Source organism: Erpetoichthys calabaricus, chromosome 2 (assembly GCF_900747795.2).
Source record: "Erpetoichthys calabaricus chromosome 2, fErpCal1.3, whole genome shotgun sequence".
Classification (NCBI taxonomy): Eukaryota; Metazoa; Chordata; class Cladistia; order Polypteriformes; family Polypteridae; genus Erpetoichthys; species Erpetoichthys calabaricus.
Window position 1 is genome coordinate 119,488,574 of NC_041395.2, and position 25,207 is coordinate 119,513,780.

Consider the following 25,207-nt stretch of genomic DNA (forward strand, 5'->3'; position numbering starts at 1 on the left):
TTAGCGTTGTTACTCTCACTGCATCTTCTTCTTCTTTCAGCTGCTCCCGTTAAGGGTTGCTACAGCGGATCATCTTTTTCCATATTACTCTCATTGAACCACTCGGAGTATTTATATCACTGTATCTGAGTGTGAATCACAGCAGCAGCTGATTGGAAAGAGAATTATCGGTATACAGCATGAAGCAGATGCTGCCTCAGCCATGGCAAAATGCTTCAGAGACCTTCCTGTACGGACTTTGCGGTTTAGAAAACGTTTCATTCCAAGAACTATAAACGCACTCAATCAGTCCATCAAGTGCTCCTTGTAGAACTGTTTGTACTTATAAGTACAATTACCCCACTGTAAACTTGCACTACAGTTATAATATTGCACAACCTGCGCCACTTTATAAAGCGTGTATGATGACAATATCATTTTTAAGATGAAATGCAGCAAAATATGTTGCTTATAGTATACAGATAAAACTTTAACTTCATTTAAATAATCTGTATTGTTAATAATTAAACATATGAGGACACAGTGCTGCAGCACTAGCTAGTTCACGGATAGCTCCTGCTTTGCGCTGAATTATTGCTGGTGCTGATGCAACACTGGAAGGATAGACGAATAGAATAATTAAACATGTACTATGAAGATATTTCAATATTCCTTAAAAGTTTTGAAGAATCTGTGTTCTAAGCTTACAGATGGCTTAACGTCTATTACAGAGCTGATTGTGTGGCGATTGGGTATTTGGTGAAAGAAAAGTAAGGACAGGAATTGGAGGTTAGTACGTTTGAAAGAGACAGTACTTCTGTAATAAATTATTTCATCGAAGGTCGCACATGGCGCAGCAAGCCTCTTGCATGAGATATGAACAATCACTGCGCCACCTTGTTCCCATGTTTAATAACATGCTTTCATTCCTATCATCATGAAAAAGATATCATGTATACATCTCAGTATTTTAATTATTCAGAGAGCTGTAATATCTCGAATGTAATGGATTCTGTGTCCTGTCGGAGAAACAGAAAGAACGGAAGCACATAGTGATTCACACACACAGAGCACATAGAAAATCAAATACAGAACAAAGCATTTAACGTGCTACTTGAGAAACTAGTAAAATAAACGATTTTAAGATGAAGTTTATGATGTTCTACTTTAATGACAAAATAAACTACGTGATTAAAGTGGAAAGTTCGAGATTAAAGTTGACATTTTGTGCTTTTTTCCCCACTGTGTGCCTATTTTTTTTCTCTGTACCCTAATAAGCTTTCATATGACACTCAGACGGTCCGCTGTGACTCGCCTTTTCATGCCGACTTTGATATGTGACAACTTCTTTTTTATTTTGGGCACTGTGCGACTTTGTGAACTTGAGCTTTCAAGTTTCTCCGACACTATGTCACTCAATCAACTTTCTTTTGTTGATTAGACCACTGTTTAAACCAACAAATAGTACGTTTTTCCTTTGCCTCCACTTGGTATTCGCTGAAATTCTTATATTTCCCTGAAATTCTTATATTTCCCCCCGTGCTTTTCCCATTGTCTTTTCACAGAAGGCTATTTATATCGATTTGCATATTCAAAGAGGCATAATTCTGGGAGGAGTTGGGGCGGGACAGATTGCGCGTGCACGTGCGTTACTTTTCACGCTGATCGGGATTTATGTAGTGGAAGAACGTGAAAGTTTGCGTATGCACAGATTCCTGCATCTGGATTTTTCTGTGCGTATGCACATTCCCGATTTTGTGCTTACGCCATGTTATAGTGTGAGTTCTACGCACGGCGTTATACAGGAGGCCCCTGGTCACTATTCAGGGAGTGGATGTAGAGGTGGTCCACATTAATGATAGATTGGACTGGTCTTGGAACACAGAAGAACAATACAAGAAAGTACAGAGCAGGCTCTTTTTCCTTAGGAGACTGTGTTCCTTTAATATGGGAAGTGACATCCTTCACATGTGGAACAGTCGATGAGTTGTGAGTGCCAGTGTCTTCTACCCCATTAGTTACCTCCATGCTGAACAGCACTGGCACACCTAGACTTACCTCACTTGATGTCTTGTCTTCTGTAAATACTAAGTGATACTTGTTTCCAACTCCAGGTAGTTCCTGCATAGGATTCAAGAAAAAGCAGAAGCAAGAAATCTTTTTTCAGTGTTCATCAAGATAAGAGAATGCTGGCATTGCTTCTATTTATTTTTCTAGTGTACTCTTTATCGGGAAGCTGTTTCTAGTTAAAAGAATCCTTGCAGTTTAAATTCAAATCCAAAGCATTCTCTTACCTCTAAGCTGCAACTTTTAACAGTTCCATAACTAAAATGGCTGAAAAGACTGGCGTGCTGGTAGTTCGTATAGTGTAGAGCCACCTGTGCTGCTCGAGTTGTTTCATAGTATGATGGATTCAGCTCTTTCATTGTCCTGGCTGAATTGTCTTGTGAAAGCTGTGAAAAGAAAAAGAAAATATTAACTTCTGTTCTCAGGGGAAACCAGGAGTGTCCTTCAGTACACACGAACCTTGAACCCTTCTTAGACTGAGGAATCTTACAGCACAACTACTGGTAAATGAGTTACTGGAGCCGGGCTTCATGTCTAGGCCAGGAACTAACTGTTCAATAGGGGTCTTTGTATATGTTCTTTTGAGGGTCTGTGTGCCATACAGAGCATACATGTTCAGAGTCTTCAGTTCCTCTTTCGTTCTGGTTCAGATTTTATGTGGGCTTTACTTCTAAATTGAGCTCTCCAGTTTTCCTAATGAACTTAAGATGTCTACTGCTAAACGGATGCTGTGAAGAGATTCTGACTTGTTACTAAGCAATTATAATCTTAATCACATAAGTGTGAAGAACCTCAATGAACACCTTATCAAACCCACTTAATGCAATTTAGGGTCATGGATGCAGAACATTTTTCAGCAGCATTGTGTTAGGAGCCAGCTCTGGATAGAGCACCAGTCCACTGTAGAGCACATTTACAGACACTTTATTTTACTTATATGGGACCAGATTAGAATCTCCAAGATACCTAACCTGTGCTTCTTTCAGATATGGGCGGAAAAAGCGCATGCATACTCTGATCTGGCTGGAATGCAAACCCAGGACTCTGAAACTGAGGTAACAGGGCTAACCATTGCCACTGTTCCATCTCACACACTGTATCTACTGTATATGAAATATTACACAGCATTTATACTTATCAAATGAATCTCCGCTCATTCAGACCATTCATTCCTCTTTTAAAACACCATGTGCCCTAGCGAGCACTCTCATACAAAACAAGGTTATGCATGTTTGACAATATATTCTTAGTTTTGTTAATTTTGAGTGATTATTTCTCATGTCTGTTATTCCTGTTGATTTCCTATGTGATTTTTTTAATAGTGTATGTAGTGATGTGCCATGTTCTTTTTGGTGGAGCCCTGGGAGTCAGGGCCACCCTCATGTCACCACTCCTAAACGCTCCCTCTCTCAGGGACAGCTCACATATAGGGATCAGAGCCGTTTGTTGGAGTTTATTGTGAGTGTCACTTTTTCTGGTTGGATTTTCTGGGTTTTTGATTTTTTTTTTGCTTGTTTTAAACAATCTGATTACTGAATTGTATACTGGAATTTTTTGTTTTGTTAGGAGTGCCTTTTTAGGCAACTCTTTTTTTTGCTTCTTTTATAGCCTTTGTGACATTTTTACTTTTCAAATAAATATTTCTTTATTTATAAAGGTTCCTTGTTTATTTGGACTCCTCAACCAAACTGGCTGTATGTGGGTGTGTACATGAGTGGCAGGCGCTTATGATGAACTGGCACTCTGCCTTGTGTTTGATGACTTTGGCACCCCACAACTCTAATTTGGATTAAATTGGTTTTGGAATGTGTGTTGTGTTCTGCATACTACAACAAAACCTTTTGCTTACATTCTGCTAATGAATGCATCTACCTCAATATAAAATCCCAGTTAATAAAAACAGCTTAATGGCACAGTGGTTAGTCCATCTGTTTCGATCGTATTGTGCATTTATGAACCTCTGTTCTTATATTCCTCTTTTTTGTGTTTCTTTTTGTCATTCTTTGTTGGTCACTCCAGCCTTGTTGTGGACACTAGATAACATGACATTGGGTTGGTCGTATGCTGCACAGTTTACTATCTTGCACCAATTACTTGCCTTTCTTCATTGGACATCCCTGCCCCCTTGCCGACACCAGACAGATGTCTTGTTGCTTTATACAGTATATATGGGGACAGCCTAAAAATGTTAGTGATGCTACTCACCGGTCTGATTAGACTGTGGGTCAATATGTAGTGAGCACCTTAATTTAGTTGAAGTAACTGACAAGTAGCCTACCTAAATAACATAAATCTGAAGACACGTCAATGTTTACACATTACAATAAGAATGAGGCAAAGACCTTCTTAAACTTCGGTAGTCCTTATAAAAATCTTAGAAGACAGCATGAAGTTTGGTTGTATTCTGTTTTTACACCAGCGTCTTATTGCTAATAGTTATTCAGTAGGCCTTCTAACCAATAGTTATTTGCATTTTACTAAAATTAAACTGAGGTCAATGCTTATCTGGAGGAAGGCATTCAGTTCTTATTAATTTGTTTAGCATTATTATTCACTTTTTTTGACATCCACTGCTGATTTTAATAAGGCCTAATTCATTATTTAACTGCACGGTAATAGAAAGCTGGCACTTAGAATTTCACATTATAGAAAACTGCTCTATATTGTCTACTATCATCCTTCTAAACAATAAATTTTGCTATTGGAACAGTAGAATATTTAATATTGGCTGCTTATTTAGAAAACAACTGCACATCAAGCAGCAAATAATTATTATTAATTATGCCACATATTTCAGCAAGCATGCTAAAAATGTGAGCAACACTTCTGCATCTTTTCAATTATATCACCAACAGGCCCAAAAGTTATAAATAACTCTGTAATTTACTGTGTCCTAATAGAATCTCCCTGTGATTTATAGTAATGTGTGTCCTAGGCACTGATTAATATAATAATGAAATATGATCTCCCTTCCCTGGCCAAAAGGATTACGTTTAGGCTTAGAATTAATGAGCTACAACATGATTACACAGTGCTCCTGGTTGAAGGCATGTTTGTCATGCGAAGATTAAATTCGTTGACAGATGACTCTAGGTGAAGTGAGTTGTGGGTACATTAAATGGCACTCATGGCAATGAAAAAGCTATGTAAAGCAAGGCAGGAACTTTATGAAGTGTGTAACATCTGTTTGCTGCTGTATCTGTGTGTGTTTATGTGTGTCACTTTCATTTCACTGGTAACACAAAGATTAAAAAACGACATGAGTAAAAGAAAATACTACTTATGGGTATTATTTGATTATCTAGATGTTTGTAAGTAATGAACACACAACTTCATGTTTATAAGCAAGTGACAGAAGCATCATAAAGTTGGCACAGGACATAAATGCAATCCACAATGATGAGTGAAGAGCCCACACATGCCAGGCGGGGGAGATGTGATCAGGCCTGTAGCGGTAGGCCCTGCATATTTCCAAGGGCACCACCACGACAGAGACTTCACGTGAGATGGACTCAGAAGTCTACTGGGTTCCTCCACACCAGAATGTGGCAGTAACAATAACAGGTCAGGTGTCCAAACACTGGTATCAAATCCTTTCTGTTTAAATGGAGGGAGCAGGCTTAGGGGAGCAGCAGAAGTGGGGTGGTATAACTGAGGTTTTGTACAGCTACAAGGAGGAATTCACAGAGTCTTTCTGAGTTAAGATTTAAGGTGGCACAAACACCCACCTGGCAGTCATGCAGAAATACCACAGATTCAACCAGATAAAGGCAGACTGTATTATGTTAACTGCAGTGTGGCCAGCAAGCCAGGAAGCCATTTATCCTGTCAGTCAGTCAGTTTTTCCATGTTGTACCAAGTTTAGCCATGCATGTAGTCACACAGATAGCCGTCTGCAATTATCTGTATTATGTGCTTGGGTTGGCTTTACTGTGGAAAAACTGTGTAGCTATCCCCTGTGTGGCAGACAGCCTTGGAATCATTTTAAGGTTGTATGTTTCCCTATGATCATCTCCTTCTCTTTACTTAGTTATTCATTAACTATTTTTTATACTTTTGGTATCCATAAGGAACTGTTCTGTTACAAGTCTAGGAAAGAAAAGTCAGCCTATACTTGGACTAAATTATGTACATCAACAATTTATTCAGCGCTTTTTGGATTACTAAGTAGCCAGCTCACTGAACACATCAACAAACTGAAAACTGTTACTTATTATTAATTATATTCATTATTATGTCAATATCTTGGTGAGAGAAAAATAAACACTTGTGGATCCACACGATTAATATCCACCAGATGGATGCAAGCTACAAGTAGCAGGTCCCTGGGAATTCTAACAATACAATTACCCATGAGACTGTGTAACATCCTGTAGAAAAACAGCTCAAGTCATAAATGTGACTGTCATATATGTACCAACATATACCTGACATAAGAAATACAAGAAATATGGAGTGTAAAATAATAGAAGGGATGGGGCAGCAAATTGTATTGGAAAAAAAAACAGGCATCCACTTTTTCAGACAGTCACAGGTATTCTCTGCGCTAATGTATAAAAAAAAACAAAACAAAAAGGAATTCATATTTATTGTTGCCTACACATTGTTGTTGTTTTGTCTACTTCCAGAAATAGTAATTATTACATTGAAGTAGGACAAATGAAAAATGTAGGTTAAATTATTTTCCTTTACCACTTCAAAAGCAACTGTAACTATATTTAATACAGTAACATTCCTTTCTGATATATTTAATTAAATAATGTGCATGTTTAATTTGTTATTTCAGATAGAAGGTGTTGCCAAAAGTGAAAATGAAAAGACTGTAATAAAGATTATAACACGCTGTTCAGTAATGCTGACTTCAAAGGAACGCCTTATTGTACAGGAAGACCCATGAAAGCAGAGGTTGTTCTGTTTCTCCCTTTCATAGCAGCAGTTCTAGAAATTGTTCGCAAAATGGCTTTAACAGGAACTTAGGGTCAGATGTCAACTGGGGGGGCCTGAAAGGCTTACCATTAATATGAAAAAAGTAAGACAGACAACAGTTCAGAAGAACGGTATACAACAGGCAATGTCTGTCAGTGCGTTATCCTCTCTTAAAAATGTAAACTTTGTTTTATATATAGAATGAATGAAGGCAGGAGTCCAATCCCATCATTTTGGAAGTCCAAAGCTTAGCTAATGACTCCAATGCAGCAGCTAAGAACAAGAAACAAAACCCTAGAAAATGTGGAAGAACATTGTTATCAAAATATGATATACAGTGCATCCGGAAAGTATTCACAGCGCATCACTTTTTCCACCTTTTGTTATGTTACAGCCTTATTCTAAAATGGATTAAATTAATTTTTTTCTTCAGAATTCTACACACAATACGCCATAATGACAACGTGAAAAAAGTTTACTTGAGGTTTTTGCAAATTTATTAAAAATTAAAAAACTGAGAAATCACATGTACATAAGTATTCACTGCCTTTGCTCAATACTTTGTCGATGCACCTTTGACAGCAATTACAGCCTCAAGTCTTTTTGAATATGATGCCACAAGCTTGGCACACCTATCCTTGGCCAGTTTCGCCCATTCCTCTTTGCAGCACTTCTCAAGCTCCATCAGGTTGGATTTGATATCTTGGCTGTGTGCTTAGGGTCGTTGTCCTGCTGAAAGATGAACTGTCACCCCAGTCTGAGGTCAAGAGCGCTCTGGAGCAGGTTTTCATCCAGGATGTCTCTGTACATTGCTGCAGTCATCTTTCCCTTTATCCTGACTAGTCTCCCAGTCCCTGCCGCTGAAAAACATCCCCACAGCATGATGCTGCCACCACCATGCTTCACTGTAGGGATGGTATTGGCCTGGTGATGAGCGGTGCCTGGTTTCCTCCAAACGTGACGCCTGGCATTCACACCAAAGAGTTCCATCTTTGTCTCATCAGACCAGAGAATTTTCTTTCTCATGGTCTGAGAGTCCTTCAGGTGTCTTTTGGCAAACTCCAGGTGGGCTGCCATGTGCCTTTTACTAAGGAGTGGCTTCCGTCTGGCCACTCTACCATACAGGCCCGATTGGTGGATTGCTGCAGAGATGGTTGTCCTTCTGGAAGGTTCTCATCTCTTCACAGAGGACCTCTGGAGCTCTGACAGAGTGACCATCGGGTTCTTGGTCACCTCCCTGACTAAGGCCCTTCTCCCCCGATCGCTCAGTTTAGATGGCCGGCCAGCTCTAGGAAGAGTCCTGGTTGTTTAGAACTTCTTCCACTTATGGATGATGGAGGCCACTGTGCTCATTGGGACCTTCAAAGCAGCAGAAATTTTTCTGTAACCTTCCCCAGATTTGTGCCTCGAGACAATGCTGTCTCGGAGGTCTACAGACAATTCCTTTGACTTCATGCTTGGTTTGTGCTCTGACATGAACTGTCAACTGTGGGACCTTATATAGACAGGTGTGTGCCTTTCCAAATCATGTCCAATCAACTGAATTTACCACAGGTGGACTCCAATTAAGCTGCAGAAACATCTCAAGGATGATCAGGGGAAACAGGATGCACCTGAGCTCAATTTTGAGCTTCACGGCAAAGGCTGTGAATACTTATGTACATGTGCTTTCTCAATTTTTTTATTTTTAATAAATTTGCAAAAATCTCAAGTAAACTTTTTTCACGTTGTCATTATGGGGTGTTGTGTGTAGAATTCTGAGGAAAAAAATGAATTTAATCCATTTTGGAATAAGGCTGTAATGTGGAAAAAGTGATGCGCTGTGAATACTTTCCGGATGCACTGTAATAGTAGAGCTTCTCTAGCCATGCTGGCGCATAAGGCGTCAGTACAAGTTGCTTACCGAGGTCATCTCTACTAGTCATGGTGCACCAGTCGGATACCCAAGGAAGATGCTATACTGTGGGTAAAGCTACACACTTACTGAAGGTGACTTCATCACTTAAAAACCCCAAGAAATTTACATTTTACTTTAGATTACCTTTGTCTGTCATTTTTAATCAGTATCTACTAGTATTGTTAACAAATCATTGGGTCTACTTATTCATTAAATGTTAGATAAATTAGTCTTTAGATAAATCGCCCAGCTCTCCAACCACTTTCTTTATTTGCTAAGTACTTGTTAAGTCAAAAAGCCAGCGCTGGATTGTGTGCACAGGGCTCACTCACTCAACTTAGAATCACAATTCCACTTTTCAACAAACAGACATTTAGAGATGTTAATGCAGTATAGTAAAGTATAAGGAGCCACAAGCATCACAACAAGCATGTAGGAATCAGCGAAACACTCCCCATGCTAAGACAGTGAAAATACAAAGCAATATGCAAAAACAGCAAGTAGTGGTAGAGTGCCAGGGTTCCGTTCTAAAGTGGCACCACAGTAGACTCCACCTAACTTAGTGTCATATGGAAATATAATCAAACCGTTTGTGACATTTTGCATTCAGATAATTTAAAAAATTAAAAAAGGTAGCAAATCTTGCGCCGATCTTTGCAGGGCATTGTTTTTTTATATCTCCAAACTGTAAATAAATTCTTTTGTGATAAAGCCAATTCTGTATTCATGTGCATGCTGCACCCCCTTGCTTTTTGTATTTTGATTATTATTCTCTCACGGTGTACGTGTACCTCATGAAAAGCTTTGGAAAAAGCCAAGGCAGATAATATTGTAAGCTCTACCACTATTAAATGTTTTAGCTGCTTCCTCCCTCCAGAGTATTTATAGCACAGGATCTCCTGTGTGCAAAGGCGAGCAGAAGATATTTTTAAGACTTCCTGTATTTATTTACCCGTGACGCACATTTCTGTAAGGATACTCGCCTGTCACTGGCAGAATGAGCACAATTTCTTTTTATATAATAGTACAATACTGGATTACTTCCAGGTTTTTCGGAACTTTGTGATGACCTCTGCAAAACAGATGTTAAAATTCTATTTGAAATCACTGGTATCTTTGAGGGCTCGGGCATAAATGTTGTCTAACCTTGGTGACTTTATGGAGTGGTGGCTCTGAGGCTAGAGATCTGCACTGGCAATCAGAAGGTTGCCGGTTCGAATCCCGTAAATGCCAATAGGGACTCTGCTCTGTTGGGCCCTTCAGCAAGGTCCTTAACCTGCAATTGCTGAGCGCTTTGAGTAGTGAGAAAATCGCTATATAAATGCAAATTATTATTAAATTATTATTATTATTTTTATTCTTGTTGCCCTTTATAGCACAATGCTCTTCATTAAACCTGAATTACAAAATACAACTCAGGTTTTCCTTGTAATTATTAGCATGTATGTAGCATCTCCATTGGTGAAAAGTTTATAATTATAACAATTTGATGTAACCATTGATCCGCTGTAACCATTAGGGAGGATAAGTACTGTATATACTGTATATACAGGGTAAACTGAGTGGGAAGTTTTCAACTTTATACTTGAATTTAAAAATCACTTTGTTGACATCTGTCAAAGGTGCCAATTGGTCAAATTTACAATCACTCATCTCTTATCTTGCAAAGGAAGTTTCAGCCTGATATTTTTGCTGATACAAAATAGTTAAGTATAGGAGGTAATGACATTTATGGCAAGAAAGTTTGATTTTCTGTTCTAAAAACAGATGGCTCTTTCTTCTCTTTGTGTATCCTTTGTTAAGCGGAGCCTTTAAAATTATGTACTGTAGGTTTTTTTCCTTTAAAACAGTACATGAAGTGGATATACACAAGTGTTTAAGAATGATTAATTCAATTAAAGTAACAAATTCAATAAATCTTTTATTGAATTTTATCTCTGTGTTCAATGTCTCTACTAGCCTCTCTACAAAATATTTTAATAGCAGAGTGAAAAGAAACCAAGTGGATTAAAGGTAGATTTTATAAGGTAGAGCTCTGGAGACAATACTCCTATTTGTCCTTAAAGGAAGCGCATTAAGTGGATTTTACGAAAAACCTAAATACTGTAATTCAATGCGGGTCTGAAATGGACAGTATTTAGAAGACTGTACAAAAGTAAAACCATGAGATAATATGGATATTTCAGATGCAGATAATGGTCTAGAGGGTATGCTAGTTACTGAAACCTCATCTTTCTTTAAGGCATTGTTAAAGAGAGAAAACATTTTGGATTTAGACTCTTAGACTCAACACCTTTAAAAATAAGGGGCTTCATTAAGTCTGTGATTATATTAAATGTCTTTAAAAATCTCCCTTGCCCACTTTAAACCTAAACATTATTTGGGCCCTGAACTAAGTTCAGTTTAATTCTAAGGCCTTTAATCGCTTTGTTAATGTAAGATACACACTTTTTGATTTATTAATTTCTTCACTGTATACTTGGGAGCACCTTAATAAGTTTCTTTATTTTATTTTTATTTTTATCTGGCATGTAATCCTTGTCCTATCCTCATTGTATATACAGTGGAACCTCAGTTCACGACCGTAATTCGTTCCAAAACCCTGGTCATAACCCGATTTGGTCGTGAACCGAAGCAATTTCCCCCATAGGATTGTATGTAAATACAATTAATCCGTTCCAGACCATACGAACTGTATGAAAATATATATTTTGTTTTAAGTTTTTAAACACAAATATAGTTAATTAAACCATAGAATGCACGGCATAATAGTAAACTAAATGTAAAAACATTTAATAACACTGAGAAAACCTTGAACAACAGAGAAAACTAACACTGCAATAGTTTGCGCTGCATTCTTTAACTGCCTTCCTACCTTATGCGTCCAGCCCTCTCTCTCGCATGCCTCTGTGTGGGTGTCGCTCTCTCTTGCGCGCACCTGTGTGTGTGTGTCTCTCTCGCGTGCCTGTGTGTGTGTCTCTCACGCGCCTGTGTGTGTGTGTCTCTCTCGTATGTGTGGCGCTCTCTCGCTCTCTCTCTTGCTCGCTGCATAGGAAATGCACAGGGAGAGACTGAACACGTACAAACCGAAAGGGAAACTGGCTTGTTCGCATACCGAGTGTGTGGTCGTGAACCAAGGCAAAAGTTTGGCAAACTTTTTGGTCGTAAACTGATTTGTACGTGTTCTGAGACGTTCGTGAACTGAGGTTCCACTGTATAGTAATAGTCAACTATTGACTAGGTAGTCATTGAAGTAAGATAAGCTTTTGTCCTTTGCAAATAAATTTTGTATATCATTATTTTCTACTTGTTATTATTTTGAATTGTTTTTTGTTAGTTTTAGTTTAATAGGTTTCCTATTTAATAGCTTGCTATTACTTGTTTTTTATGTTATATGTTTCCCATTGTCAATCATGCCTGAAGGAGAGCTATGCTCGAAATGTGTTTGCTGGATGAAGACAACTATTGTATTATAAAACTATGTTGACTTGCTGTGCTGAATCTCTTTTTTGTACATGGACTTTCTAATTAGCCCAATGAACTGTAATTACATTAGGTATCTACAATACAAAGGCTTTGCCTTACAGTGACGTACTACTTGGAATATAATTCTACCATTTTTTTCTTCTCTTGTGCCATATGTATTGATATAGATTTACTGTAGATTATACTTTACAAACTTTTTCACTTTTTCTTTTTGCATTTTTTATTTCATTCATTCATTTTTAGGTGTATTTGCACATAATGTGACACACAAATTGCGATAACCATGTACTGTAGGTCCGTCTGTCTGAATGGAAAAACTCAGTCTCCCCATGGACCTTCTTCTTTCGGCTGCTCCCGGTAGGAGTTGCCACAGCGGATCATTTTCTTCCATATCTTTCTGTCCTCTGCATCTTGTTCTGTTACACCCATCACCTGCATGTCCTCTCTCACCAAATCCATAAGCCTTTGCTTCGGCCTTCCTCTTTTCCTCTTCCCTGGCAGCTCTATCCTTAGCATCCTTCTCCCAATATACCCAGCATCTGTCCTCTGCACATGTCCAAACCAAAGCAATCTCGCCTCTCTGACTTTGTCTCCCAACCGTCCAACTTGAGCTGACCCTCTAATGTACTCATTTCTAATCCTGTCCATCCTCGTCACAGCCAATGCAAATCTTAGCATCTTTAACTCTGCTACCTTCATCTCTGTCTCCTGCTTTCTGGTCAGTGCTCCAACCCATACAACATAGCTGGTCTCACTACCATCCTGTAGACCTTTCCTTTCACTCTTGCTGATACCCGTCTGTCACAAATCACTCCTGACACTCTTCTCCACCCATTCCACCCTGCCTGCACTCTCTTTTTCACCTCTCTTCCACAATCCCCATTACTCTGTACTGTTGATCCCAAGTATTTAAACTCATCCACCTTCGCCAACTCTATTCCTTGCATACTCACCATTCCACTGACCTCCCTCTTATTTACACACATGTATTCTGTCTTGTTCCTACTGACCTTCATTCCTCTCCTCTCTAGAGCATATCTCCACCTCTCCAGGGTCTCCTCAATCTGCTCCCTACTATCGCTACAGATCACAATGTCATCAGCAAACATCATAGTCCACGGGGAGTCCTGTCTAATCTCGTCTGTCAACCTGTCCATCACCATTGCAAATAAGAAAGGGCTCAGAGCCGATCCCTGATGTAATCCCACCTCCAATTTGAATGCATCTGTCACTCCTACCGCAGATCTCACCACTGTTACACTTCCCTCGTACATATCCTGTACAACTCTTACATACCTCTCTGCCACTCCTGACTTCCTCATACAATACCACAGCTCCTCTCGAGGCACCCTGTCATATGCTTTCTCCAGGTCCACAAAGACACAATGCAACTCCTTCTGGCCTTCTCTAAACTTCTCCATCAACATCCTCAGAGCAAACAATGGACCATGGATAAATTTTGTTAAAATGCAGCACAATTATTATTCAAGGAAATTTGTCAAGACATTTCAAGTTTTGTTGAGATATCTTGAACAGATTGCACTGTTTTAACAGTTTTAAAATATAAAAATATCCCATTGGAGATGGGTAAGACTGAAGCACATTTTTCAAACTGAAGACAGGGCTCTTGACTACTGAATGAGGGGAGAGGCAATTCTTCAGTTCAAAAGAACAATCCCATCTGAACACACTTTACACAAAGTTTTCTTAATCAGCAGTAAACAAACAGTACAGATTTCTGTATGAATGCTCCAAAAGGAAGGGTCACTCTGTCTACTTTATTTTAATGAAAGTACTTGTGATATAATATGCAAACTTCAGCAATTTGCAAACGACACCATAACCGAATAATTAAACAGTAAAAAATACTGAACAGGCAGCAAAAACAATTCAAAAAGCACATGTGCAATTTTCAAAGCTGAGCAGACTATTGCAAAATGTACTTTAGTGTAGAAAAGTGATAAATGCTAAGGGAATGTGAATTATATGGTCATGCTGACCTTCCTAAAGCAAATCTCGAAAAGGACTAATATGCTTTAAATGAATTGTTTAATTTTCTACATACACTCTCAGAGATTACATCAAATCTCAGCAAAGTTGTGTTTATCTCTTCAATATTAAAATGTATTGAAAACAGTGGCACAGTAATGGTTGCTGTTACCTTATAGTCGCTAGGTCCAAAGTTTGATTTCTCTGATAATTTATTGTGGGGTTTGCATGTCTGTGTTGTTTGTTTTTTTTTTTGGGGTATCCTGATTCTGTTACAAAACTGAGTATTTAGCTAAGTATTGACTGTCTCATTTTGAGTGTGTGTGTGTGTCTATGAGTGTTCAGTGCAATAGATTGGCATCCCATTAGGGTCTGGATCCTGCTTTGTGATTTATGTTGAGAGTATATTTTCCAGCATTCTCTGTGAATTTTCAAAACATATTTATAATTTATTATTAAATGTCTTACCATTTAACACTGCTTATTGTCTATTAAATGTATTTAACTACTTTCTAGACAAGTCATTGTAACAATTGCTATACTGACCAAACATTGCTTTTAAATCTGAAATTTAAATTTCAAAAATTCATAAAGTTATTTTTTTTTACATACTGGGTTATGCAGCATGACTTTCTGAGTGTACATCATTAATAAAGAAATTAGCTTCAGTTTTATATAGGGCTACCTGAATGTCATTACTCCCAACAATGTTGAAGGACCATCTGCATCTAGCAGAAGCAATGAAAAAGGCTAATAAAGAAATATCTACAAAAACTGTATGGTATATATTATAGGAAATTACTGTATATTCAAACTTCATAACATCTTAATTAGACTACATTTGAAGTACTGTGATGCATTTCTGGTCACCATGAAACAACATAGATATGGCAGCATTCACTAGAAGCTGATTAGAGGAGAACAACCAAGTAATTCACTAGAGTAAAAGACAATGCCTACTCTGAAAACCCCCTTCAGTCTTCAATGGAGAAGGTTACACAGCATCCTAATTCAGGTCTACAAAAGTCTCAAAGTCTCGAGTCAATTCTGAAAGTACTGTCTGGGGGTACCTGCTGAAATAGAAGGGATCTTCATTCGGATACAAATGGAGAGGAGAATCTGGAACAAACTTCAAAGTCATGTAGATATAGCGAGTGCCAATTTTAACAAACAGCTGTAGGAGAGAAAGGTTAGTTATTACCTATGAAAGCCAAGTTGATAGACCAACTTGTTTCTACATGTTTGAAAATATCTTTTGTGTCAACAATTTTGCTATTAACAATTAATGTCATTTTCTAAACAAGAATTGTAAGATATAAAATCTTTGCAACCTTTCTAGAAGGTCAGGTGAACATACCATTTTTTCCATCCAAAGCACATTATTCAGAAGCCTCTTAAAGCGGTGATTTTCAGTGCAAGGCCTAAGGGGCTAAATATTTTCATTCCAATGGATTCCTAATAAGCCAGTTCTTAATCGTAAATCGTAAAATCATAGCCTTAGATCTTCAAATGAGTGTCTACTTAGGCCGGGTTTATACTTCACGCAACGCAACGCATGCTGCAGGGGACGCTCCTGTTACGCAAGTGTTGTAGTGTTTATACTTGCACACGTACTTTTCGTACATTCGGAGGAATCCACCAGGTGGCAGTGCGAGATATTATCATGGTGAGAACAGGTTCGGCTTCTCTGTGGTGAATTGCCTAGAACACCCATTAAATTCCGATGACACCTTACCGCAATATCTCTGAAAAGGATGTTTATTGATTAAATCCAGGAATGTGTCCATTCCAGCAAGCATTGGGCACGAGTGAGAAACAATCCCTGGACGAGGCCTCGGCTCATCGCAAGGTGAATACAAGCACACACATACACTAGCATCATTTTAGCGGCACCAAATCCCCAAATCTGCATATCTTTGGAAGGAAACTGGAGCACACTGAGGAAACCCAGCAGGAAAACCTGTAAACTCCAGGCAGGGAATATCAGCGATGTGACTTCCTGCAAGACAGCAGCGCTAACGCTCCGCCACTGTGTCACCCCATGTGTGTAATTATTCATTATTTAAACGAAATTACAGATTTATCTGTAAAATGTAATATACATAGTTTAATGCTTTTCATCATTAAAGTGATACCAAGTATAAATCTAAGGATTCTAAATGTGCAGAGAGTTGGAATATCATACTTTTAATGTGCTCAGTGTGGCGATCTATTGCTGGCGATTCGCTGCTGTCAGGAGCAGAGGATGCTCTAGAAAAAGATGGCACAGAAGACGGTATGTGAGAATTTTAAAACGTATCATGTCATTACGATTGGGAATATGCGACGCTTGAATATAAAAGCACCACAAATACATCTGTATGTCGGCATTTTGCTTCACCACATCGAACCATTTATCAAATATTGAAGCGCGCACACCGATCTCGTAGGATCCGCAAAGCGGCTTTCTGTCACATGTAGATGGTAAACCAAGACTCTGACGTCACATTCCAACTTTTAGCATACTGCGCCCCCCGACTTTTTGCTGGTACTGCAACTCGCGCACACATTGCGTTAATTTCTGAGGACCTGCTCAGAGGACGCATTAAATGAACGCTCAGAACGCGTGGCGGCCATGATGCGGGCGCGTACGCGTTCTGAGCATGAAGTATAAACGGGCCCTTAGAATTCCAAGAGCTAAACTTAAAAGAAGTGGTGAGGTGGCCAGCTGCTGTTATGCACCTTAAATCTGGAATATCTTGCCAATAGGAATTCACCAGGCTGATACAGTGGAGCCCTTTAAAACACTGCTGAAAACACATTACTTTAACATGGCTTTCTCATAGCTTCATCTTAGTTTACTCCTGATGCTCTGTATATTCAATTAATTATCATTATTATTCATAGTGGCTGCAAAATCCATACTAGCCCCTACTTTCTCTTCTGTTCTTTTTCCAGTTTTCTGTGGTGGTGATCTGTGCCGCCACCACCACCACCTGATCAAAGCACCTTGATGTCCCTACATTGATGGATTAAAGGCCAGAAGTCCACATGACCGTCATCATCAAATTCTTCCATGAGAACCCTGAATACCATGAGGACTGATTGAGGTCATTTATGTTAGGTAGAATGCCTAGAGGGGCTGGGCGGTCTCGTGGCCTGGAACCCCTGCAGATTTTATTTTTTTTCTCCAGCCGTCTAGAGTTTTTTTTTTTTTTGTTTTTTCTGTCCTCCTTGGCTATCAGACCTTACTTATATTCTATGTTAATTAATGTTCCCTAATTTTAATTCTTATTTATTTTGTCTTTTTCTCTTTCTTCATCATGTAAAGCACTTTGAGCAACATTGTTTGTATAAAAATGTGCTATATAAATAAATGTTGTTGTTGTAAATTTTAACCAAAAGCCTATTTATCCAATGTCAATCATGCCTAATTCAAGGCGTGGGTGTTGCAGGGACGAGTGCCTAACCTGGCATTATATGGCCCAAGGTGAGAACCAACACTGAACTAATTCCAGCCCACTGCAATATACTCTCACCAGTCAATGTAACACATACATTAGGATGTGGAAGAAATCCAGAATACTTAGAAAAAATTTATGTCAACACAGTGAAAATGTGCAGACTCCACACTGATAGTGCTGGATGGAGATTTCAAAAACAGGCTAGCTACTGGACCACTATGTCCTCCATTACTAAAAAAACAGAGTTTCAAATACAAGAAAAATGCTAAACTGGCATGAATGGGGACAAATCAGTTTTATTTCACTAGCTTCTTAAGGTTACCTGCTGCTGTTTTTCTTAGCCAACTTTCAATTTACAATGGAGTTTAAACAGAATGGTAACCAGACAAAAAAAAAAAAGATAAAATTTGTTGATATAAGTGGCACTATAGCATGGTAGTTAACATTGCTACCTTACAGCTTCAGAATCCATGCAATTTCTGTTTTTACTGTACTGCTTTAGAAAAAACAAAAACTAAAACCAACTATAAGTTTCTTTTGACCACAGCTATTTCAATGTCGTATTCAGTCACAGGCACAATGACCAATTCATTCACTTAACCTCATATTATTATTATTACAAGGCAGTAAAATGCTTTCACCTTCCTGTTTGCAGCACTGAGTCTCCTGGCTCTAAACTTATTACCGCTGTGAGGAAAGACTCCCAGAAAATTTCCTGATTTGGTTTCCTTCTGGGAAATAAATAGAGGATTGTAACACACCTTGAAAACATATTCCAACAGGCAGCCTTCAGAGAGAAATGCTACTGATAGCAGAAGACATAATGTCTGAAGAGTTGTTTGTTTTCACTAATTTAAACAACTGCAACTTAATCGAAAGCCATCATTGTATTCTAATTAATCTTTCAGACATAGTATTATTTGATACTTAATCAGTTACAAAGGTGCAATAATGTGAAACAAGTAAATACATCATACGAAATGTTTTTTGTCTTTTAACACATTTGATCTTTATTTAAACCGTATCTATAGATAAAGGTAATATAACAAACATCATGCCACATTTACATTTTGTAGTTTAAACAATAATTTAACTAAACATAAATGCAAATTTCTTCCATGGCAAAAATAAATTTACCCCTAAATTTATCACTATCTCAAATACTTAAAATTATAATCTGGTGCACCATATCAAGTACAAATGATAAGAACATCATTAAACACAATATTGTCCGAAACTGTCTCATTTAAACCTTAGACATTTAATATGTTTTGCTCTTAGTTGTTGAAGTGTATGTTATCACCATGACTAGATCAAAAGACCTCTCTGGGTCTTTCAGAAAAAAGGTCATAGATGTCCAGGAGTCTGAGAAGGGATTTAAAAAGATCTCCAAACAACTGGAAATCAGCCATTCCACTGTGTGGACAATCACCTTCAAGTACAGAAGATTTCAAACAACTGTCAGCCTGTCCAAGCCAATCTGCCCCAGCAAATTCAGCCCAAAAGCTGAATGCAAGATGCTGAAAGGAACCTCTAAGAATCACAGAATTTCATGCAAGGACCTACAGGTTGGCAGCTCCTGCCACTGTTAATGTCAAAGTGCATGAATCTGCCATTAGAAAGAGACTGCACAATTTATATCTGCAAGAAGGGTGTGCCAGGAGGAAAACTGCTGTCCGGAAAGAACATCAGTGGCAAGAGTGAAGTTTGCTCATAAAAACCTAAACAAAGACCAGGATGTTTGGAACAATGTCCTCTGGACAGACAAGGCAAAGACAGATTTGTCTGGCCATACTGTAGTACCAGAAGACATGTTGGTGAAACCTAAAGACAGCATTTAACAACAATAACCTATTACAAACTGTAAAACATGGTGAAGGAAATATGGTTTGGTGTTTTTTGCTGCATGAGGGCCTGGGCACCTTAACATCATAGAAACATAGAATTGTTCATTGTACCAAAAGACGTAAGAGGATAATGTGCAATCATCTGTCAGAAGACTGAAGCTTAACAGAAAGTGGATCTTGCAACATGACAGTGACCTTAAATATATCAGTAAATCCACCAAGCAATGGCTGAAAAGAAAGAAATGGAAGGTTCTGTAATGGCCTAGTAAAAGCTCAGGTTTTAATCCCATTGAGATGCTGTGGTGGGATTTGTGCACACAACACTCCCCTCAGACATTGCAGAGTTGAAAGAATTCTGCATGGAGGATTAGGAACAACTTTCTTCCAGTCGATGTCACAGACTAGTAGACCGTTACAAGACATTCCTACTTGAGGTTGTTTCTGCCAAAGGGCACAATACCAGTTATTTGAGCCAAGGCTGGACTTAATTTTTCTACAGACAGAAACAGAAAATCTGTTCATTTTTCATTGAATAAATTATTGCAAAGTCTAATTGTATTTTTTTTTATTATATTACCTTTATCTAAAGATAATGTTTAATTGAAGATCAAATCTTGATATGCCCACATTTGATAAAAAAGAAAAAAAAAACATTTCATGGGGTGTACTTTTTAAACATTTGACTGTATTTGTAAAGATTATGAAAAGCATAACATTAAACTCCAAATGGTAATAAGTGGGGATACACACACAGTTTGTAATCCATGTGTTTCTTGTTGTAAAGTGTTTTTTAAGTTTCATGTCTTTCCAAAATGAATTTTTTTCCATCCATCCATCCATTATCCAACCCGTTATATCCTAACTACCGGGTCACAGGGGTCTGCTGGAGCCAATCCCAGCCAACACAGGGCGCAAGGCAGGAAACAAACCCCAGGCAGGGTGCCAGCCCACCACAGGTTGTGCACACACACACACACACACACACAAACCAAGCACACACTAGGGACAATTTAGGATCGCCAATCCACCTAACCTGCATGTCTTTGGACAGTGGGAGGAAACCGGAGCGCCCGAAGGAAACCCACGCAGACACGGGGAGAACATGCAAACTCCATGCAAGGAGGACCCAGGAAGCGAACCCGGGTCTCCTAACTGCGAGGCAGCAGCGCTACCCACTGCGCCACTCATGAATTTTTATTTCTTATTATATTCTTCTTCACTAGCACCACAGAATATGGCATTTTGTCCAAATTAACACTGTTCCTTTTCTTGAAGAGTATTTTGTTTGCAAGAGAAGGAAGAACTACTGCCTTGGTAGGAAACTGAAATGTCTCTGACAGATCATCCTTTGTTATTATATCAAATGCTGCATTAGAAATATTGTGTAATCATTCATAACTGGTTAGGTTTACATAGTTTGTGGATTATAAATTGATTTGAAAAGGTATACTGTACTCCACAAATGTACAAAATTGATATTTTTATAAATTGGAAAGTAACTGACAATTAGCAAAGCTTCACCACAATAATGACCTTGCATACTTAGAAAAGTGCTAACATTTGACAAACCTGACCCCATCTGGCACACAATACATAGCAGGTTTTTTTCCGACAATATTTATTCAACAAAAATAAGCTAGCATATAGAAGCCATAGGTGAAAAACTAAGTACATCCTTATTGCTTCCACATCTGTTAAGATAGTAATTTGAACAAAATGCAGCTGAGTGCATTTGATTAGTCGATGATAATGATGTGCTACTACCTCTGTAGAACCTTTCACAATGTTGGTAACACTCACTATTCAAGTGTGGTAATAACATCAAGTCGACAACAAATAACGGCAGCAATATATAACAACCACTGCAACTCTACAGTCAAGGAAGGACTATAAGGTCACTTCCAAACAGTTCGAAGTCCATCGTTCTTCAGTACCAATAATCTGTTATAAGAATGTTCAAGACAGACAGGAGTAAGAAGAAAATCAGAGAAAGGTCAGAGCATATGCTGCTTGAAGAAATCACCAAAAATCCGAAAGCTCCTTCCTGACATTCACAGACGTCTCTCAACATGGTAAATATTACACTTTAAGAAAAAAGCTGTACAAGTGTGACTTTTATGGAAGGATAAATCCCCTTATGCCCAAAATGAATACGGCAACAAAGCTTTGCTTGCAAAACTGCATCTGAAGAAATAAGAGGTTTTTCTTGAACAATGGCCTCAGAACAGTCTGATTGTTATATACAATGCCATATTTGGTGAAAACTAAACACAATGTACAACACCACTACAAGACCCTCTTAGTAACTGTTAGCCATGCTGGTGGAAGAGTAAGACCTCCAGGTCCTGTTTTATGACAGGAGGACCTGGAGGCATTGTAGTCAGAGTCCAATATGTGCATTTCATGTTCTACAGTGCCATACAGGAAAATGTGCAGATATCTGTCTATGTTGGACTGCTACTGGATCGTGGAATATGGCAAAAATCATAACATAAATAAATCTAAAACCAAATCAGTGAAATGCAAAGGAATCTTTGTTTTGGAATGGCCAAGTTGAAGTTCAGACTCGAACCCAATGATATGCTGTCAATGAATGCTCTTAAACAATGCTTAGCTGATTCAGTATTGGCAGGATGTATTAGAATTTCTCCATTACAATATAGTGAAAGTCAAGCAAAATTACACCTTTTATTGGCTAACTAAGAAGATTATAATATGCAAGCTTTCGAGGCAACTCAGGCCCCTTCTTCAGGCAAGATGTAATTCATAATGGCTAACACAGTACAACACCCGAGTACTACAGATATATACAAGACACCGAAATGTACCGCTACTACATGGAATTGAAGACCCGGTGGAAGAAACTGGCACACGTGGACAGCGACATCTTCTTCTTAACGAATTACATCTTGCCTGAAGAAGGGGCCTGAGTTGCCTTGAAAGCTTGCATATTGTAATCTTCTTAGTTAGCCAATAAAAGGTGTAATTTTGCTTGACTTTTCACAACATTTACAATGGCTAACACGGTACAACACCCTAGTACTCTATTACAGTGTAAAAGACTGAAAAATTAATAGAATAATTGATAACTTCAAATTAAAGAAACATGAGAATTAATATTATGTTTTGTGAAGCATTGTTTACTGCTTCTGCTTCACCAGTCCAGCAACTTGGGGTTCAATCCCGCACTCCGTTATTATCCATGTGTAGTGTGCACATTCTCCCTGTGTGTGTGTGTTTTCCTCTGGGTGCTCCCTTTATCCACTCAGACCCCTACATACAGTATGTGCAGGTTAGGTTAACTGGCAATTGTAAATTGTCTGTGAGTGTGCCATTCGATGCAGTAGTATTGTGTCTGATGAAACTGGGCACAAGCATCAGGGCCCTGTGACCCGCAGTTGGATTAAAGAGTATTGAGAATCTTATGATATTTGAAATTGCTTTTAAAAGTACAGTGTCAATTAAAAGTCCTTTCAAACACCCATTATTACTATATTTGGCGGCTTTTCCTGGAGAAGTTTGTGATTTTTGGCAGGAATGTAAATATGAATGTATTTTCTTAACTCGCAGCATTTTGTCACTCAGCACACTATTGTTTCTGTTTTATATAAATAACTCTAAATAAACAGTCTGCTGCTAGCACTTGTGCTAGAAGGTGACCGTGTGCAAGAGGACTAGGACTGTGTGTTCTTTTATCAGCTGCTTGTTAATTTTCAAGTGAGATTTGTTCATAGAAATTAGCAGGAGTATTTCTACATTGTTAAGCTGCAAAGATGACATACCAACAATTTAAAAGCAAGTAAAAAACTAGGCTAAAAAGGAATTCGACTGATATGCTGGAGAGATTTAAAGGGCAGTAACATACAGGAGAAAATAAATGAGTGGAATACTTTATAGAAATTTCTGGCCCTTATAGATACACTGGAGAGTATGTCCTGAAAATTTTGGCATATAATTGTTTGGGAACTCTAAATATGATTTGTTTACATTAACAATTTTACAGTACATTAATGTAAAACTGAAAATGAGTGGAGGTATGACACAGTGACTTGATAGTGCATCCCAAAGATGTGAAGATTAGGCTGATTTTTATTTTTAAAATGGCTCTTTGTGAGTGTCTGGGAATGATTGTTTGATGGACTGATTTGTAGTCCAGGAATGATTGCTGCTTTGTGCGTGATAGGCTCTGCTCTCTCACATCCCTGTAGTGGAATAACTTATTAATTAGCTCATAAATTAGCTTTATACTGCAGTACCTGCTTCCCTTTAGTATCAAGTGTCATTTCCACCTGTGTTTGCATTGTTCATCACTAATCGTCAGTATTTAGATACAATTAAAAGTGTAAACTCTACAGGAAAAGATTAATTAAAAGAGTATGGTAAAAAAAAAAAACCCTAACATTTAAAGATATGGTAAAAAAAGAAAAATTCTGAATTTTCTTTACATGCTGATACACTAACATATACTGCACTTGTATGTCATTAGTCAGTAATTTTCAAACTGGCTTAGTCCTCAATAGGTCACAGGGGTGCTGAAGAATACCACAGCTATCACAGGGTGCCAGTCCATCACAGTGCGAACACACATACACACCCACCCAAAACACACACACTAGGGCCAATTTATTCTTCCCAATCCACCAAACCTGCATGTCTTTGGACTGTAGCAGGAAACAATAGCATCCGGAGGAAACCCACATAGACATGGAGAGAACATGCAAACGCCATGCAGGGAGGACCTGGGATGCTAACCCTGACCTCCTTACTGCAAGGCATCAGCACTACCATTGCACCACTTGTATGCGTGAATGCAAAATAAAAGAAGTAAAAGACCTATTAAACAATTTGATCATTTAGAAGTAAGACTGAACCACTTATTTGTGAAACTGGTTGGAATGAAAATCCGCAGGCACAGTGGCACCCAAGAACTGAATTTGGAACCCTTGCTTTAGGTAACTTCTCCACACATCAGCAACCTCTCCAGGTCCTGCAGATATCTCCTTTACAACATTAGGAGAATCCGCCCCTTTCTCACTACAGAGGCTACTCAGCTTCTCGTCCAGACCTTGGTCATCTCTAAGCTGGACTACTGCAACTCTCTGCTGTCTGGACTTTCACTAAAGGCAACACGACCACTTCAACTGATCCAGAATGCAGCTGCAAGACTCGTTTTTGATATTCCCAAATTCTCGCACACTACACCTCTGCTGCGGAACCTGCACTGGCTCCCTGTGGCTGCCCGCATCAGGTTCAAAACCCTAACACTTGCCTTTAAGGCCAAAACTGGAGCTGCACCACCTTACATATCAGCACTGGTCAAGCAGCGTGTCACTTCTCGCTGTCTCAGAACATCAAGCACTGCACGTCTCGAACCACCCTTACTTAAAAGAAGAGGACGACATGCATCAAGACTCTTTGCAGTGTTGGCTCCTCAGTGGTGGAACGAACTTCCTCTTGCTGTACGAACAGCGGAGACCCTCACTGTCTTCAAACGTCGCCTGAAGACACACTTCTTTCAACAGCACTTGGACTAAAGTCCCCATACTTTTTTTTTTTCTCAAAAAAAAAAAAAA

At 38.6% G+C, this 25,207-nt stretch overlaps 1 protein-coding gene across 4 annotated transcripts in view; it reads right to left on the bottom strand.

Annotated features, from left to right (window-relative positions):
* Positions 1–25,207, bottom strand: part of LOC114646309 (latexin-like) — a 45,139-nt gene that overhangs the window by 18,783 nt on the left and 1,149 nt on the right. The window contains exons 2-4 of one of the 4 annotated variants that reach the window (XM_028794450.2): positions 18,429–18,518; positions 2,274–2,432; positions 2,038–2,100 (exon numbers count right to left, since the gene is read on the bottom strand). In XM_028794450.2, the coding sequence (XP_028650283.2) occupies positions 2,038–2,100; positions 2,274–2,405 (195 nt within the window). In that variant the 5' untranslated portion in view covers positions 2,406–2,432; positions 18,429–18,518. Of the gene's footprint in view, positions 1–2,037; positions 2,101–2,273; positions 2,433–15,414; positions 15,519–18,428; positions 18,519–25,207 lie in introns of all 4 variants that reach the window. The other 3 variants (XM_028794452.2, XM_051923331.1, XM_028794451.2) reach the window with 3 other exon arrangements.